General features: G+C 39.0%; 2 protein-coding genes across 3 annotated transcripts; one reads left to right on the forward strand and one right to left on the reverse strand.

The window, feature by feature from the left end:
• Positions 1–783: 783 nt before the first annotated feature.
• LOC116261294 (beta-amylase 3, chloroplastic-like) lies at positions 784–7,515 on the forward strand. The gene is made up of 4 exons (XM_031639991.2): positions 784–1,582; positions 6,063–6,273; positions 6,387–6,497; positions 6,596–7,515. Exons 1-4 carry the CDS (start codon positions 1,008–1,010, stop codon positions 7,391–7,393), a joined length of 1,695 nt encoding a protein of 564 aa, XP_031495851.1. The 5' UTR covers positions 784–1,007; the 3' UTR covers positions 7,394–7,515.
• A 1,606-nt stretch (positions 7,516–9,121) lies between these two features.
• On the reverse strand, positions 9,122–17,451 carry LOC116261293 (RNA-binding KH domain-containing protein RCF3). 2 transcript variants are annotated; one of them, XM_031639989.2, is made up of 8 exons: positions 16,386–17,451; positions 15,264–15,719; positions 14,272–14,520; positions 13,923–14,177; positions 10,260–10,360; positions 10,034–10,139; positions 9,847–9,952; positions 9,122–9,752 (listed from the first exon to the last, which is right to left on the reverse strand). In XM_031639989.2, exons 1-8 carry the CDS (start codon positions 17,031–17,033, stop codon positions 9,721–9,723), a joined length of 1,953 nt encoding a protein of 650 aa, XP_031495849.1. In that variant the 5' UTR covers positions 17,034–17,451; the 3' UTR covers positions 9,122–9,720. The 2 variants fall into 2 exon arrangements, with proteins under 2 accessions (XP_031495849.1, XP_031495850.1); XM_031639990.2 differs by having other exon boundaries at positions 10,260–10,357; positions 16,386–17,450.
• Between the last annotated feature and the right edge of the window lie 1,492 nt (positions 17,452–18,943).

The raw sequence follows: 18,943 nt of genomic DNA on the forward strand, positions 1-18,943 counted from the left end.
GATGCATGACAAAAAGTTTCTTGGTATTGCTGAAGCCATTTTTCTCTGTTCTATCATTTATGCACTTGCAAAGGAAAGTGCTCATTAAGCATCTCTTTCCATGAAACAGCAAATTCCACTCTGTGGTCTATAATTAGACTTTATCACCAAAAGGAGTTAGGCTTAAAAGAAGCTAAAGTGGGTCAAGAATTTAGTTTTGAAGTCAATAATGTGTGTTCGTGAGATCTATATATATATATATATATATATATATATATATATCTTATAGATTCTTGAATTTTGGTAGTTAACAAAATTAAACACAAACCCTTACATTAGTAAGCAATGCGGTCAAAATTTGTTTTATTGTCCAAAAGAAAAGTCCAGTAGATCACATCAAAATTAAGTGTATAGTTTTAAATGAAGAAATAACAAAGCAGAAATGGGAATAAATATATAAAACAAATCAGATCTGTGCAACAAAATCTGAAAAGAATCCAACTTGAATAGAGACTTGTTTACATAACGCCGTTAATAAGTTGCAGGATCTTGTTCAGGCATGGCGAGAGCCTTTGAAATCATATCTAAGAGGATAAATCGGATCCGATAAGCTGCTCTTACTCTTCCATGAATCCAGATCCAAATCCAATCAAATCAAGTACCCGAGCCGTTGTCATCCCCAGCTGAGCTGATGCTCGTGGAGTTCACTGCAGAAATAAACTTGAAAATGACAGGCGTGTCCCCTTCAAGCTAACCGCCAAATCTCGAACTTGTGAAGGCCAGCGACGTCATTTTGGAGAGAGAGAGGGGAAAGAAATGGCTTCTCCAGTCGTCCATTTTGATCAAACGACGGAAGATCTCAACGGTAAAACGCCTGCTCAGCTCGGCTGGGCGGCGCTCCACCGCCGTTGTGCCGCCGCCACCATCACCACGAGCCAACTGTTTTCTGATTCTCCCAAACGTGTTCTTCCTTTCCTTCACTTCTTCGTGGGGACCCAGTAAGAAAGAGAGTAAGAGCGCGAGGAGGCATGGCGTGCATCTCTCCGTCAAGAATTGCCGGCTCCTGTTCCGGCAGGCGACGCGCTCCTCCTCCTACTGTGGCCGTTGGACCGCCGCCTCCTTCGCATTGGCCTTCCTACCTTCTGCGAGTGCCGGCGATGCGCCCTAGCCTCAGCGTCCGGACCAGGCGCTGCAAGGGCCCCCGAAGCCGCACACCCATCATCGTTAGCTCCAAGCTCTTCTCCAAACCCTCCGACGCCGAGGGCTTCGTGTCGCCCGAGAATCCCGGGGGAAACGAGGAGTACGGCTTGCCGTTGGGGCCGGAGCCATGCCGCGGGGTACCGGTCTTCGTGACGCTGCCGGTCGACGCGGTCGACGCCGAGGGCAGAATGACGAGGCCGAAGGCTATGGCCGTGAGCTTCCTAGCGTTGAAGGCCGGAGGCGTCGAGGGCGTCGTTATGGAGGTCTGGTGGGGGATCGTGGAGAGAGAGGGCCCTGGCATCTACGACTGGAAGGGTTACCGTGATGTCGTCGCGAGGGCCGCCAAGTGTGGGCTCAAGGTCCGAGCGATCATGTCATTTCACCAATCTGGCCGCGGCTTCAGGTATTCTTGCTGGAGAGAGAGAGAGAGAGAGAGAGAGTGTGTGTGTGTGTGTTTCTTTCGTTGCCGATTCTTGCTTTTTTCTTTTCTTTTTTTTTTCTTTCTAGTATTCGGGTTCTTTTCTCTCAACTTCCTTGTGAATTGTTGAGATTTGAGACACTTGGGTGTGTTAGCTTTTCTCTGGCCATAGTTACTTCTCTTTTCTTGCTGGGTATTTCGTTCCTTTTCCCGAATTGGCGTCCCAATGTGCTAATTAGGATCTTGGGTGTTCATTCTTGTGATTTTTGTTTGAGTTTGTGGAATTGATCTCCAACTTATGGGTTTGTAGATCTGTTGGTACCAAAAGAGAAAAATAAGAAAAATGATAAGGCGGAATTCTTCATGATGCCTGTAGTTGTCGTGCCTCTTCTTCTTCTTCTGATACGTTCTCCCTGTTCTTGTACCACTGGTTACACGAAGATGCTTCATCGTCTTTTTTTTTTCTCGGTGTTTTTCTTTTTCATGATCATTCTGATGCCTTTTTCTTCAGTATAATTTTCTCTAACTTGTTTGATTTCGATCATGTTTTGTAGTGGGCGAGCAAGAAAGATTTCGATGAATTTGTTTTAGTGAATATCCGATATCACTATGGTGTCAACTATCTTACCTTGGCACTTTTTGACGGCCAAGCTGTTAGTGTCCAGTACTTTTGGACACTGGCCGCTCTTGTCTTGGCACACTATGGGCGTCATTTTTAATCATGGAAGTATACAAAGATGAACATTATGCCATGCGTCCAATGAGGGACATGACCGGTAAATTTACTAGCCATTAGAGCTTGTTCGCTTCACAAGTTTTCTGTCAAAATAGCTTGTTTTGCCAAGGAAAAAAGGTTTTCCCTTGCCTTTGTGTGACGAACAGCAGTGAGAAATTTATATACACCCCATCACCAAGACTTTCAAAAAGCTTGCAATGTAAAAACTTAGTTTCTGAAAAGCTCAAATTAGCTGGGAACTCCCTGGCCCTCCACTGGTTTTGGCCATGCTAAACATTTTCAAGTATCTCATACCAAAAATGTCTACGATCAGATAATCATAATCAATGCATAACACAATTTGACACTATGCTATTTGATTTTGCACCTAGAGATGTGCAAGTGTTGAACTGAGTCATAGAAACCTCTAGATCATGGAAAAACTAGGCATAAACAAACAAAAGTATATATATATATATATATATATATAGAAACTGGTAGATGCTAGATGGATACGAAACGATCTCCGCCCTTGATATTTTTCAGGTCAGCGATTGAGAGAAAAACAAAGAGAAAAAGGTGGACACGACCCGGATGACAAAAATGCCCCATTACTTTTTTTTTACTTTTTTTTTAACCGTTGACTTGAAAAAGATCAAGGGTTGAGATTGTTCCTTATCCATCTAGCATTTACTAGTTTATATATATATATATATATATATATATATATATATATATCATGCTCCTACTTAGAGCAGTGTTATCTGTATCGTATGATACGGACCCGTATCGTACGATACGACTCGTTTGGGTGAAGAAAACCCAGACGATATGGGTTTGATACATGATACGCCTGTGTATTGCACCTGTATCGGGTGTATCGTACGATACATGGGCTGTATTGTACGATACACATGATACACCCCATATCTTACGATATGGGGATAAAATTTAAAAAAGGGGCCCGAGGTCCCTTTTTGCTTCATTCTTTTAAACTGAAACACTCTCTCTAAACTTCTCTAAAGCCTGTGAGAGGGAGAAATTTTGCTGGTTTCTCCAAAAAACTCGCTGATTTGAGGAAGAAATCATCGATTTGATGAACTCACGATGTATTTTACTAAACTTGTAATAGATCATGAATGTTTTAATATGTTATTTTGAATCTCTTAGTCTTACTTTTCATTTTTCGAATTTGTTGTTGGTATATATGCCTATGGTTTATGAATGATGAATCATTAATGTTCTTTATGTGTGATGAGTTTTTTTATATGAAATACATTGTTCTTAATCTTTCTGATTTTTTGGCTATTTTTCTTTATTTTTCATAATTTTTTACTAAATTTTTAGTGTTTTTTAATTTAAAAAAATCAATTTTACGATATGTTACGGTGCATTTACGATACGAGTGGTATAGGACAGCCAGAACGATACATGATACGATACACCAGTTTCAACATTGACTTAGAGGCAAGGCCACTTTAGACAGAATGTCTTGCAAAGAGTGAATATTGGGAAAAAGAAAAAAAAGAAAAGAAACAGCCAATAATGCTCAAGGTGCCAAAGGATGAATGTTGAACTCATTTGACAAAAGTAAGGATTAGCAAAGTGAAGCTTCCTAATGCTGAAAACTTTTAGGCTTTTAGCATAGTCACCTCCCTGTTGTTTTCCCTTCTCTCTTGTCTTCCATTTTGGTGGCAGCAGCTAGGACATTGTTTTCATAAAATGCAGTTCATTGGTTTAAATCTAATAGTAGTAAATCCAACGGAAATCCTCACTTGTCAGCATGACAGCAAGCATAGACTGGCAGCCAAGAGTAAATGGAATGACCTAGTTAAATGCAGTCTTCAGAGAATGACTAGTACAACCCAATGTTGGTTCAATTAGGACAATCTATCTCATTGAATGTTCAATGTTGAACATTAATGAGGAGAAAGATAGAGGGAGTTGTTCCAGTTGTCTGGTTGAACTTGAATCTTTAGGACTGTGACCTGCCATGTGAACACCAGATTTTTTGTTACTTTTAAATGCAATTGACTGTGTCCAAGTATCTAATTCTTCCAAGACCTACTGTGTCTAACACTGTCTACTTATGACACGAAGCTCGTGGTTGTCAATGCAATACAAGTGATCATTGATGAAGGTTTTCTTCTTGACAATAATGTGAAGATGCTTAGCTTTTTTGGTAGAAGCAACGAACTCATTTCTTTGTTGAGGCACTAAATGTGAAAAGGAAGAGATGTTGGTTGTTTCTTATTTGATTACTAAATTGCTGGGTACCATGTGACATGGGTACAAGTAATTTGCCCAGGTACCTGTGTTGGTACGTGGGTATGGCGACACGGGTATGTGGGTACGGCTGGGAATGGCTGCATTTTTAAAACATTTAAAATTATATTTTCAAACTTAATTTTTTTCTCTAATTTTGATTTTTCCTTTCTTTTATATTTCCTTTCCATTTAGATTCTATATTTTCCTCCCATTTTTCTTATGATAAACAATGTTTTGTTTGTGTTTTGTTTGAGACTTTCTTATGAGATTATAAGTGTGAACTATTAATGTTTTTTTTTTCATTTTATCATTTTTAAGAATATAAAATTTGTTGTACCTGCGTACCCACAATTTTCAAAATTGTTGTATCTGAACCCCTACAGCCGTACCCGAACCCGTACCGTACCCGCACCCATGTGACATAGGCTGAGAATATAGGCATTCTTGATGATAAGCCCATGGTTTTCTCTGGTGATTCTTATGCATCTCAAATTGTCAACATTAATGACTTTCTCAATGGCAAGGTCCATCAAGAATTGGGCATGAGCATCTCTTCTTTGCTTTCTTATGTTCTCTAGTTCCTCGTTATTGTTGGTGTTTGGCCATGCACGTTATATTGCTTTTCTTTTCAGATCCCAATTAGGATTGGTAGACTGACTTGTTTATTCAAAGGGTTTGTTGATTCTAGTTTCTCCTTCTCTCTTTTCATGCAAAGAAAATTCTCTTGGGGTGTGAGATCTGGCTATATTAGTTCAACCTGCTGTACTTGTGGCACCCATCATAACACTGAAAATTTTGAGGTCGAGGCCCCTGAACTACAGGAGACTTTATATACTACACCTGGTCGTCCACTTAGTCTTGTTATTCAAATGGCTTAACTTGGTTTTGTGTTTATTATAATTGAGAGATGCTGCTTGTCAATCAGTGCATTGTGGCCCTTGTGGCTATCCATTTACTAGTTAATGAGATCCAGACGGTTTGTAACCTTTTGGATGGTTTGTGCTTGATACCTCTTCATCCTTCAGATTTCGTCTTCCTTTCTCTGTTAGTCTTTTGCAATATATTGTGTTGTTATTCATACCTACATGAGTCTAGGTTATGCTGCTATGTTTTGTATGTTTATTGAGATGATTCTAGTTTGCCCCTATCTGCATTGAACATGTATGAGTGGTCTAGATTCTCATTGTATCCCTGATGCTGCATCCCTACCTATGTGACATAGGAGCCTCACCTCTCTCTCTCTCTCTCTCTCTCTCTCTCTCGCTCTCTCTCTCTCTCTCTCTCTCTCTCACACACACACACACACACATATTATATATACATGCGTGCATGTGTGTAGTGTAGACATTTTGTCATTGGATGCCTGATTTCTTGTTTCCTGTAATCCTTCAACTTGCTATTTTGGGTTTTCATGTCTCCATATAGGCCTAGAATGTGCTGTTAGGAGATGTTAGTTCCTAGCTGCTGATTTGGATACTACAGGGTACCACTTCCTCGATGGGTGCTGCAAGAAATGGATAAAGAGCCAAATCTGTCATATACTGACAAGGCTGGAAGGAGAGACAGGGAATGCCTGTCCTTGGGGTGTGACATGCTTCCTGTCTTAAATGGTCGATCTCCATTGCAAGCATATTCTGATTTCATGAGGAACTTCAGGGACACATTCAAGGGGTATCTGGGAGCTGTCGTCACAGTATGTTTCAAAGTTATCTTCCTCTAAATTATACACTGGCCAGCCTACATTTAGGTAGATTATGTTTTGGTACTAAAGTTACACCTGTTTTGATGAATTATGATCTCTATCAGGGAATTCAGATTGGCATGGGACCTGGAGGTGAGCTTAGATATCCATATTTTCCTTCTGAACCATTGAGAATGAACTCAGAAGACTTTGGCAAGTTTCAGTGCTTTGACAAGGTACCGTTCCAAGACCTTTATGAGTTTCTTCTCCTTTTATTCTCTTTTTCTTTGTTCCATCTCCTCACCTTAATGTATTGTCATTTTGTTACTATCAGTTCATGCTTGCTTCGTTGAGGGCCTGTGCTAGGGCAATTGGGAAGGATGACTGGGGAAATGGTGTTCCTTTTGATGTGATGGACTTTGAAGAGAATGGTCCACATCAAACTAGTTTTTTCAGGAATGAAGGATATTGTGATTCACCTCAAGGGCGATTTTTCCTTAGCTGGTATTCTGGTATGCTCCTTCTTCATGGTGAAAGATTGTGCATGGCAGCTGAGACTATATTCCATGGAACTGGTGTAAGGCTCTATGGTAAGATTGCTGGGATACATTGGCATTATACAACGGCTTCACATCCTCTGGAGCTTACTGCTGGTTACTACAACACCTCCACAAGGGATGGCTATCTCCCCATTGCACGTATGTTTGGCAGGCATGGGGTGACTTTGTGTTGTACATGCTTTGATCTCCGTGATGCTGAAGAGAAGAAGACGAACACAAACAGCAGTCCAGAAGGGTTGCTTAAGCAACTCATGTACGCTGCCTTCTCTGCAAATATACCCGTGTCTGGTGAAAACTCGCTGCCATATCTGGATGATGCCTCCTGTAGACAGATCTTGAAGACCTCCAAGATGTATCCAGATGGCTACCATGAAAGTCCCTCCTCTTTCAATTTCGTGAGGATGGATAAGAACATGTTTGGCGGTAAAAGCTGGTCCCAGTTTTTGCGGCTGGTGAAGGAGTTATCCCATGAAAGAAATGTAAAAGACCATTTTAATTCCAGACGAACTGAATCTCATCTATCCTTCAAATCATCGGTTGAAAGGTGTGGAAGAGCTGTGGCATACTATTAAAATGCCAACGCTTCTCTGTAGCATTTACAATTCTGTACATCGGCATACGCCTGTTGATCATTGCAATTGTGATCTTTTTATGCGCACTTGCGTGCCTTCTAAGAATCTCCTTAACGTGATTACCTGTGTTGCTACTGCCGTCCTGTGATGTAAATAAGGATGCCCATGTCGATTTTTCAGTAACATTTCTCATTTAGAGCTGCTTATGATGGTCAAATGGCTATTTGTCAGTGTACTATTCAGCATGAAGCCCTCAGAAAATAAACGTTCTCACTGTGGCCTTTGCATTTCGAGTAAATCGTTCTGCGTATCCGACTCATGGAGCATCGCAGAAGCAGAATCCGGTGCAGCAGCACTACGAAAACAAGACCTTTCTCTTAAACTAAGGAAAAGAAGAAAATTCCAAGACTCACGATGGCAACGAGGACCTTGTTTGCCTATGTATGTATGTATGGAAATTTGATAAATACCAGACCACTGGGATGAGGGATTAACACCAGATGTGTTAAAATTAATTATTAAAGTATTTATTTTGCAATCTGAACTTATAGATATGATCTTAAGATTGGTTTGGTCTGAAACATATTGAGTTATTTACTTTAATAATGTTTATATATATATATATATATGTTAACTGTGATCCGGATCCTAAGTTGACAGAAGCAAATTTGCCCAGTACAAGGGTTCCTATAAGTTTTATAGAAGGTTGGTTCTACATAGACAGCTTCAGCAGAGCAAACAAACTTTAGTTTCTTCAAACCTACCAAAAATAACCTTAGTAAGACCCATAAACTCTGTAACTTCTCTACTATTATTAGAGGAATGGAAGCTGATATGGTCACATATGGCTACAGGGATCACTATCATGTATTAGATCCAACCTATTATAAGATCTAAAGTTCATATCCAACATCAAGATTAGATTAGGGTTTATCTCATCGAACGAGCGAAAACGTGAATGTCATCGCCTCATCACCATCATTAGCGGTAAACCACCAACTCTGTTCTCTCTCTCTCTCTCTCTCTCTCTCTCTCTCTCTCTCTCTCTCTCTCTCTATATATATATATATATATATATATATATATATATATATATATATATATATTCAATACACAGTGAGAGGTCCAGTCTTAGTGTCACTTGACATTACTGTTAACTGTCGCCACCTTGTACTTCGACCACGTGAAGGTACATTTTGGCAGGTGAGGTTGAGGTTGGGAGTAACATTTTTGAGAGCTTGGTCTCTAAATACTAGGGGAAAGGTTCCATGATGCATTCATTTAACACGTTCCATAAAGATATCAAATCAAACTTAGATATGTCATCTGTAAGCTTGATTTAGGCAGATCAGCTGCTGAAGCATCAAAACTCAAACGTATCAAGGCCCTTTGCGCAATTGAAATTCAAAACGCAATGTACTTTTTCGTTCAAAAACGCAAGAGCCACTTATTTTACATGCGAAAACTTCGGTTGAGAGATCGTTGACATCGTGCTGCTCACTCGAGTGACAGGGATCAAGATTGCTGCATTTGCAACTTCTTGGTAATCACTGATGCCCTTTTTCCTTGTATTCTTCAAAGAAGTTCACCAATGTACAGAAATTTTCTACATAACTGAAAATGTAGATTTCTAATCCCAATGGGTCTGTTTGGCAAACAGAACAGTAGGCACCTGTTCTATGAATATGACCTAAAGATAGAACCAGATTTACAAAACACCTTAAAAAGTGTTCATGCAACAGTTACAAACTGTTCCCTTTGCCAAACAGGCTCTATAAGTCAAATCAAAATCCAAGCTGAGATTCATACAACAATGGTGCTTGTATCTAGAAAGGCTCCACAAAGCATGGGACCTCTGAGGTAACTATGGGACCTGTGAGGTAAATATGCTTCTTCAAGAGAGAGCAGTCTGATCCAAGAGAATTTGTTTATGTATACCATAGTAGATGGAGTTACAGTGCCATCACCTGTGGCTTTTGTGAATGTAAAGCTCTCAGATTTGCTTTCCCACGACCAGAATATGCTTCTTAACTTTTTAGGTCTTATCTCAAGTTGCCTTTCATGTCCTTCCGGCTACAGCTTGGCATGCCTTTTCTGGAATTCATTGAGCCAAGTGTTTTAAGCCCCTCGTCCTCCAAGCATCACTGCAAACCTCTCTCACACACACACAATTTCATGGAACAATAAGAACACAAAAGGGCAGTCGATATCGAGTTTCACATATATACAGCACATGGCTATCAAAATCTTTTCATCAGCCTTTCCAAGGATGTTGCTTAGAATGCATTTACAACAAAAGCAGCAGAAGGATTCCGCAAACTCAGCAATTAAGGCCCATTTGGTGCATCATCTAGCTCAACTGACAAATAAAAAGAAACGACGTTAGAAAGGTTTAACCAGAAAAAAGTATCACCACTTGGTTGGGTATGATTGAAAAGATTGAAAGAACTTACTGCTCAAGATAAAACCTTGCAATAGGTTTTGTGCTTTCTCAGCCTGTTCTGGACTACCAGATATTTTTATCATGTTCTCCACAAGCTCAACTTTTGCCCCTGATATCTGCATTTGAGTGATTTTGATAGCACGTCATCATTAGCCTCATGATTATCACCCAAACAAAAATGAAAATAGAGACACTACCTCGCTTATTTGCATAAGCTTGTTTTTCGATCTTGTTAGGGCAGCTGTTGCATGTTCAGATATGGCAACTTCGACAGTTGTTTTAGTCACAATTGCTGCTGGGAACCTAAGAGGCAAAAATCAACAATGAGAAGGACAATATAAGATCCAAATCATAAATTGATATATGATACAATCATTTGAAAGGACAAAAGTCAACAGTGAGAAGCATCAACTACAGATATACCTTTCAGGTGCATTTGGCACCCCATCACGAGCACTACTTTCTTCCATAGCCGGTGCTCTACTGCCATCGCCTTCCGTTAGGCTAGTGAGTAGCACATCCTGCTGTGCACAAAGTCAAATTCATAAGATAGACATAATCTAATCAACCATCTGATTGCCATAACATATCAGTTCCACTTCCAATCATATATCATTAGAAAAGCCAGCAGGCCAGTTAAATAGGTGACAATTTATTGAAAGAAAAAAAAAACTGTCAGATGGGTGTGGGTACAATTCAAGTACGGATACAACAATCACTTAAAAATCCATGCATTTTGTTAAAAATGAAAAGGGTTTAATGCATTCCGGATCGGGTCTGAGCAGACCTGATCCACAACATACCATGATGTGTCCCATGTCATGGTGTCCATACATGTATGGGACCAATATGCCGCACCCATGTTACTTAGAAAAAAGGGCTTCACTTTACAGATTTATGTATAAGAATATGATTGATGCAAACATGAGGAAAATATCCAAAGGTTATTTATGAACCATTAACTCATTTAAGACTTGCCACCAAGAAGAAAACTAGGCTGCACTTTGATTGGAAAAGGCTTCACGTAATCAAGCTTCTGGAAAAGAATTTGACAACTGCCACACTGATTTCATATATATCCAGATTAAAATTGAATCTTAAATTATAGTGAGCAAGATAGGTGTTCCAGAGGACCAGAAGTACCTTTTATTTTTGTATCCATTATCAAAAACAAGGATAACGGAAGCACTCTTTTTTTCCTATGATTAGTTCATACTTGAACCATGTTTACCAGTATCACCAATATTTTGACAACATTAAAATGTTAACTCATAATGCCAGTAATATTGACAAAGAATAGGTATCGACCTAGTAATACAATCATATTATAATATTTCAAACATAAAAATTCTTGCTTGTTGCGTCTTCAAGAATATAGTGCTCCTGAAGTTTGTTTCCTTTTCTATTTTTCAAAATATTTCATTTCTTCATTTTACTCTTAAGACAAATACCATGAAAACATCTTCCTAGCCTTTCTTATTATTTTTTGTGATCCTTTTAGCAGTTTCTTCAGGTGCCTTGATCTTCCAAGAAAAGGAACAATTCTTTTGTTCTCCCAAAAAATTGTAACATTAAGAAATATAGTCAGGAATTATATAGTAATATAATTTTCAGCACTGCACATAGTATAGGACAAGGTAAAAAATTTGCACTTCAAGCCTCCACCAGGTTCATAAGGAATAAAAATAATGTGTGGAAAAGAAAACCTAGCTATAAAAGTATTGGATCTAATGGCATATCTTATATTCACAGGCATATCCCACTTCTCTTTAGGAAAAACAAAAAAAAAATATTTTATCAGTTTAAGCAACAAATTAACTTTATTAAATAATAAAATATGTTCTTCACTTGAAAATTGTGTCATATCTAACGTCTGTGTGTGTATGCATGCAAATACCTTTGTGTGCTTTTAAAAATTTTGCAGGGTAGTAAACATAACTGTTCTTGTCTAGTCATAAAGACTGTTTCATCCACTTCAAACTACAATAAAGAGGGTAAACGGTAGTATGTGATACCCTACTCATGTAAACAAAACTGGTCATATCCAATCATAAAGACTGTTTCATCCACTTCAAACTAGAATAAAGCGGGTAACGGTAGTATGTGATACTCTACTCATGTAAACATAACCGTTCACATCCAGTCATAAAGACTGTTTCATCTACTTCAAACTACAATAGAGAGGGTAAAACTAATAAAGTAAGACAATAAGGTGTGGTAAAACGTTTAAGTAGATTAATCCTAGTAAAACTAGTGTAAAAATATCGTCATCCTGACCACGGATGTTAACACAGACCCAAGACAGTATGCTCAGCATGAAGCCAGAGAATGCTTGCAGTTTCTAGATAACATTAACAAAATTAAACAAATAAAAGTGCTTAGAATATGAAAAAGAACAACCAGAAAGTCTGCTTCGTGCATAAGCAATAAAGGAACCCAGTCTTCCTAAAGGCACATCAAGGAAAAAACAAAAAAGCCTAAAGATACACTTGCAAAGACAACTACTATCAAGTAGAATTGTCCCTGTAAATGCTACCACGTACTGAACATTAAAGCTAGCTCATAGGCTTTAGGCAACAGTGGCACAAGAAAAGAGGAGGTCTGCATGCCATTGGATGACATGGATATTTACCCAAGAAAATGCAGGACTGCAGCTGTTCGCAAGCATTCACATGCATATGAAAACTGAAAAGTGAATGACCAGATAGGTGGTTCATGTAAGTGAATGACCTGTGCATGGGTACAGGTATGGTTTAGGTATGGGTACAGAAATATGGGTATGGACACGGCAACTTTAAAAAATATGGGTACAGCGGCACGGCATGACATATATAAGTATATATGCAAAATAACATAGAAAAATAAAAATGAAAGCAACATCTAAATAAAAAAATGATTTTAAATAAAAACATGACATGTTGATGAACAATAACTGTAGACATAATGAAAACTGAGTTGGAAAAATTAGATCACAGAAACTTAAGCAGTTTCGATCGATGTCTAAGTACCCACTTTGGGTATGGGTAAGGCGACACAGGTACGTGGACCTTATTGAAGTACCCATGTGAGATGTGACTTAGCCAAAATCTGGTGAACTACAACAGTGTGAGTACCTGTCATCTGAGACAGAAATCTTGTCATTGACTCTTCCTCAGAGGCACTAATTTACACATTATAAATGGACCTAAAGAAGAAACTGCTATAGAGGTACAAGTTTCACACTTGCGTTCACCCATAAAGTGCTATCAATTAGCTAGATGGAAAGACGATCAGCCAATGGGCATGGTAGAATTTAAAAGTGGCCAATATGTACCTAAAGAAAACGGAACAATGAGGAAGCGTCAAATCTGACACATGGCTTGGAATACATAAAAGCTAAGGTGGAAAAGAGTAAATGACTGAAAGTGATCGGAAGATTATTAGCGAGAAGAATCAAGCAGAATGTCCAGATGAGGAACCAAATGGGAATCTAAGAAATTATTTTCTTACCTTCAGAGTGGTTCACGCTTCTCATTAAGTACCATGTTTCTATATAGGATTATCTCTCACTGTACTCAAAAGAAGTTTATAACTTCAATGCAGGATTGTGTTTTTATTATATTTTTTTTGTCCTGTTAGAGTTCATCCTTTCAACACAGTGTAAGTGGCAACTATCTATGCTGCAGTCTTCATCGTCTTGGCATTACAAATCTCCTTCCATTTTTTTTCGAAATCTAATCATTTTACAGAACAATCCACGGGTAAAACAGCCAATACCCCTATTTTTCATATGTGTACATATAGCTTAAATAACTTATATTTCTGATTTCAACCTACCGAAAATTGAGTATCCTTTATATTTTAGAAAGAGAATGTAAAATAAAAAATTTAAAAAAAAAACAAAATGCAAGTTAAAATTGAAATTTTGCATTTAATTAAATAGAACACAGAACAACCCAAAGAACCACAAATGAAGAAACAAACCTTGTGAACACACAAGACACCAGAAGCACACTTTCAATCTCATTTATTTAAAGCTGCCTTACTAAAAGCTTCAAGAATAACATTCAAGTCATTACTAGTAACATCCACCAATCAGTTGTTCACCTTTGTTGGCCTTGGTACTGCACCAGGCTGCAAGCTCTGAACGGATATTAAAGGAGGACCGTCTTCTTCACAACCTTTAGGCAATGTATTCCTAATGGGGGGAATGGGCTCAACTGTACCCACATTACCAATACTGCTGTCTACAGGTATAGATAGAGACTCCCTTGACAAGGAGTTCTCAGCAAAGAAATAACCTCGCAGTCTGTCAGTCAACTGAAGAAGAGCTTGTCGGGCTGCCCTTATCTCACCCACAATCTACAAACATATGCCTTTCTCATCAATCCTTCATCCTTTTAAATCATATGAAAATAAGAATATAGCAAATAAGTGAAAAAGGAAAAAGATTGACCTCAACAAGCTCATCAGAACTTGAAGTGCATAATGGATGCTGCTCTCTTGGTAAAACATGCATCTCTGCATTACTTGACCTAGAGATCTCTGTAAGGAAGAGATCCCTCTCACCTAAGTAGTCAATTTCAATAGACGGAACAAGCAGTCTTGTCTTCACAATATTTTCTTTGTCGTGAGCAAGATCTACGAGATGGGTTTGTATATGGAGCAAAGCTTCCTGAGCTGGAAAGAGGATGTCATCTTGATCCTACCAGAATTAACATAAAATGAAACTAGATGTTAAAAGGTCAGTAACATTTGGACCTACAATATAATGCTCAATGAGATATCAACAGCCTCCAAACTGGCGAAATAATCATAAAAGAAGGGAACAACACGACATGAACTCTGTCATAGTAGCAAAGTGGCATTTATTATTCTTCAAAGTTCAAATAAAGGAGCACGTTAATTGGAAAAGTGACCAGAAAGAACTTCTACCACATGAAATGCTTATTTAAAAATAAATTTATCAGAAGCCGGCAATAAGACAACAGCCTGGAAAAAAGAAAACAAAAAGCAACATAAAAGATTTAAAATAGAGATCTATTAGCATTTTACCCAATGAGGCAGAGGGAACAACTTTCTTTTCAAACATTGTACAAGGAGTTGTAAATGTAAAATGTGAATAAATGCAATGGTATCTCATCAAATCAAACAGATTACCAACTATACTTTCTAAAATTTTACACTGCTATCCCAGTACTCTTAGGTTCTTAGTAACAGGAAACAAGGTCAATCTATATATCAAACACATATTGCTTGTCTTCCCATGAGATCTAGAAGACCCTCTTGAATGTTTTTCAACGGCTTGTTCAAGCCAACTCAAAGTTCCACCATTCTAATGTCAATGGGACAGCATTTTTTTCAATGTGTCAAGAGGGGAAAAGCCTGGTGAAGTAAGATATGAAGCTTCCGAAAATAAACTTAAAACAAAAGTCATAGAGATGGTACCTCGTCTGAAGTAATGATAATTGTCTGCTCATGACATCCTGGTACAGCATCAGCAACCTTCACATTGACACCAACCTCATCACGAAGCAAAGCAAGTATACCACGATCCTCATCAACAAGTCTATCAACTCTGTCACATGGGCATAGTATCTGGAACACTATCTCTTCGCTGGAAAATGGTTCCATATTGTCAGCAATATGATTGGCATCTGAATCATATTTTCCATATCCAGATGGCCGCAAGGCATATCCAGAGTTCCTTGTTCCAGAACCATCAAAGTGTCCTCGTGCTGAACCAGAGTTGATATACGGTCCGAGATCATCATCAGGAAAAACTTGTGGATCAGATGAATGCAATTTACCATGAAATGCACCACGATCACGCAATGGGTTCTCTTTCAATCGTGAAGAAATGTTTTCCAGGGCCTTCTTCACAGCAGTGGCATCGCCCACCACCTAGGAATTAATTTATAAAGGACGGTCGACAAACTTTAGAATGTAACAGCTAGGCAAGCATATAAGGATATAAATTGTTAACACATAAATTTTGATTTTAAGCGTCTTTGTTTGTACTGAATTCGACAAAATTTGATTTGAGAGTATTTGGATTAGCTAAACCTAAACTGTTTACATCCCTAATGAACTCGAGTGACCCTCTCCAGCATTTTGGCTGTACACAGTCCGAGACCTTTATAATGCATCATTCTGAGTCTTCTTCTACAATGTACAGAACCCAAATCTCAAAATGGGAAAAAGTTAACTGAAACGTGGCACACTGATTATGCAAAAATAAGAAATGGTTGATCAGAAAACATCTTAACAAATTTTTCTCACAACGTGATTCGCAGAAAAAAGAGTTTCATAGTTAACATTCTCAAAACAAATCATTTCCAAGCTGCCTATCCACAAAAAGCGGAAAACATAGGGATATTGCACTCATGGAGAAGAAGCAACATCTCATTATACTAAGCACTCGAAAAAAAGGATAACGAGATTGGGGAAAATGAGTAAGCCAGTAAGGCTGACCAAATGAGCTTCACATAAGCTAGATTACCATTTACCAAGGGGAGGAAAAGAAAGACGAAGAAACAACTAGGCAATGGCGTGGAGCTCAGATGCTACCTGCACAAGCTCGTCGGACTGAGAGACGCATCGAGGAAGGTGATGATCCCTAGGGAGGATGCGAATATGGGAATTTGTCTCCTGACGCATCTGCTCAATGATCTTTCCTCCCTTACCCAGAAGACAGCCGACATGGCTACGGGGGACGACGAGGCGAGTTGCGATGCGGTTGCCGCCGGGAGGCCCCCCAGCCGAAGGCGCCGCCAGGTCGTCATCCCAGTTGAGGATCCTGTCGTGGATCATGCGCAGGGCCTCCTGGGCAGGCGAATAAGGCGATATGCTACCGTCAGGCTCGCGGCTGCGTACGTCGGTGATCTCAATGACCCGCTCATCGTCGCCAGGAACAAGTTGCTGGACGTTTATCCACGCCCCCGTCTCCTGGCGCAGCGACTTGATGATGCTTCCGCCCTTGCCGATGACCCCGGCGGTCTTGACCTCCGGGCAGAGGATGCGGAAGCACGTATTGATTGGTTGGTTCGGGTCCGCCGTCAACGGCTGGTAAGTCGAGTGCCGGTGCCGGTTGTGGTGCCCTCCGCCTCCCCCACTGCCATACGGCCGTTTCGGCCGATCATAGTAATGAGAATAGGTGCTGCTACTGCTGCTGTTGCTGCTGCTGCTATACGGCCTCTTGGGCCTCACCCTCTCCATCTTCACCACCGATTTAATACTCTCTCGACGGGCCTCCCTCTTCGCTCCTGATTCTGCTAATGGTGGTAGTAATGGCAGAGATTGATGAACTTCTGCTCCTCCCCACCAAGGGAAGAAGCAGGCAAAGTGTAATGCTCGGATGGGTAGTGACTCTGCGCGTCTGTCTGAGACAGAGAGAGAACTTCGTTTGGACTGTGGTCCTCCTGAGCAGTAGTATTATATCTGGGGATGGGTATCAGAATCCTTTTGGCCGCGCTTCTGCCTGTCTGTAATCGATGGTCTCTGAATCTGCTGGATTTTGCCCAAGAGGATTGCGTGTGCTGAACTTTCCCACGGAAGAAATAATGGTGGCACCATGTGGGACAAAAGGGCGATGAAGAGGATTGGTTCTGGAGCCGAACGCCTCTCCGGCTGGCTTCAGTAGAACCAGGAAAAAGGCAGAGTATGACCGTGACCGCACGCTAGGGAAGGATCAGTTATGTCAAAGACTAAACAGGTAAATTTTGTTACCTTGAATTTCTTTTCTCAATCAATACGATTTTGTATTATGACCTAATGTCATTTTAATTTGATTAAAAGTGCTTTTGAATCGTCATGTGTACAAAATATTTTTCAACATTTGATACGTTTATGATCATTTTGTATAGGTTATGGATTCCTTGCATGTAATTAATTTACAATGTTTACCAATTCCTTATTTATTGCTTGTAACTGAAATTTGAATGCTATTTTATGGTGTTTGCAAATCGAGTACCATAAATCTTGCAACATTATTCTAAATGTGATGTATGAGATGTCAGTTTCAGCACAAAAAAACTTCATGTAAAATAAGTATGTTTGGTAATACTAAAGATTGAGCAAATTAAGATAAAGAATATCATTTGTTTGTTTTTTTTAGAATAGACTGTCTTAAATAAGCAGCATAAGATGTCGAATGTCTAATGGAAAAGTTACTTACAAGTGTCTTTGCATGCAAGAGACAGGTTATCTAAGATAAATTTCTTTCGATGACTTCAGACAAATTTTTCGACTAAAAAGTTTTGGCATGCTAAGTTTCAAATATATCTAAAACAAGTTTTTGAGGTAAAAGAACTCACTGTGTTCAATTAATTTTGGAATTGGAGACAATACTGCTCAAGAGATAATTGTCCGTGGAGATGGTTTATCCAACTTCTTGAGAAAACTTATTCAAGTCGTCTTTGTTCATGTGAAATTTTATGGCTTTTGAAAAACATGAATACCTTGCCAAAGTTAACATAGGTAGTTAATATTCTGTCAGTCTAAAACTATCCTACCTTGGCAACGGCATAATAAAAAAACTTTCATTGAATTAAAGTTTCTAATTTTTAACTAGAGCTGAAATATCGTTTTTCAAAATTTTTATATAAAACAAATGAAATTTTATAAAATTTACATATAAGTTTTTTTTTTTAATTGAGGTAGGGCCAGGACCCACGCAAACCCTACCTTGGCTTCGCTCTGTACCTTATAAGAGAACAAGTGACATTTTAAGTGATACGATGAAATACTATCTTGTTCACCCCATAAATGATCCTTAATGTTGCCTAGTGTTTTCATTATTGTTTTATTAAATTAACTTCATAGATGGAATCCCAAATGGTGGAGAATATACAAATGAAGATAACCATGAGACTAGCTTCAATATGCAAATTGAACTTTATAAGTAAAGGTAACAAAGACCTTAATCTTAAAAACTCTTCAAAAATATTCTACACTTGTGTACAATTTTAGGCAGTTTACATATGTTTGGATGATTGGATGTGTAAAACCAACAACCACTTAATTGAATTGGCTAATTTGCCACCGATTGGATTTGAACCGTGGACGATTCAAGCTGATTCTGATCATATCAGTAGTCGCTTGGATGAGGTAAACCGGTTTTCTTTCCT

Source organism: Nymphaea colorata, chromosome 9, assembly GCF_008831285.2.
Source record: "Nymphaea colorata isolate Beijing-Zhang1983 chromosome 9, ASM883128v2, whole genome shotgun sequence".
Classification (NCBI taxonomy): Eukaryota; Viridiplantae; Streptophyta; class Magnoliopsida; order Nymphaeales; family Nymphaeaceae; genus Nymphaea; species Nymphaea colorata.

Bases quoted from the DNA above. Each gene is read 5' to 3' on its own strand.
- LOC116261294 (XM_031639991.2), top strand. From the start codon at position 1,008: ATGGCGTGCATCTCTCCGTCAAGAATTGCCGGCTCCTGTTCCGGCAGG. The intron at 1,583-6,062 runs GTATTCTTGCTG...TGGATACTACAG, and splicing joins CAATCTGGCCGCGGCTTCAG to GGTACCACTTCCTCGATGGG. The intron at 6,274-6,386 runs GTATGTTTCAAA...GATCTCTATCAG, and splicing joins ATCTGGGAGCTGTCGTCACA to GGAATTCAGATTGGCATGGG.
- LOC116261293 (XM_031639989.2), bottom strand. From the start codon at position 17,033: ATGGAGAGGGTGAGGCCCAAGAGGCCGTATAGCAGCAGCAGCAACAGC. The intron at 9,953-10,033 runs GTAGTGTCTCTA...ACTCAAATGCAG, and splicing joins AGCTTATGCAAATAAGCGAG to ATATCAGGGGCAAAAGTTGA. The intron at 9,753-9,846 runs GTAAGTTCTTTC...TTTATTTGTCAG, and splicing joins GCAAGGTTTTATCTTGAGCA to TTGAGCTAGATGATGCACCA.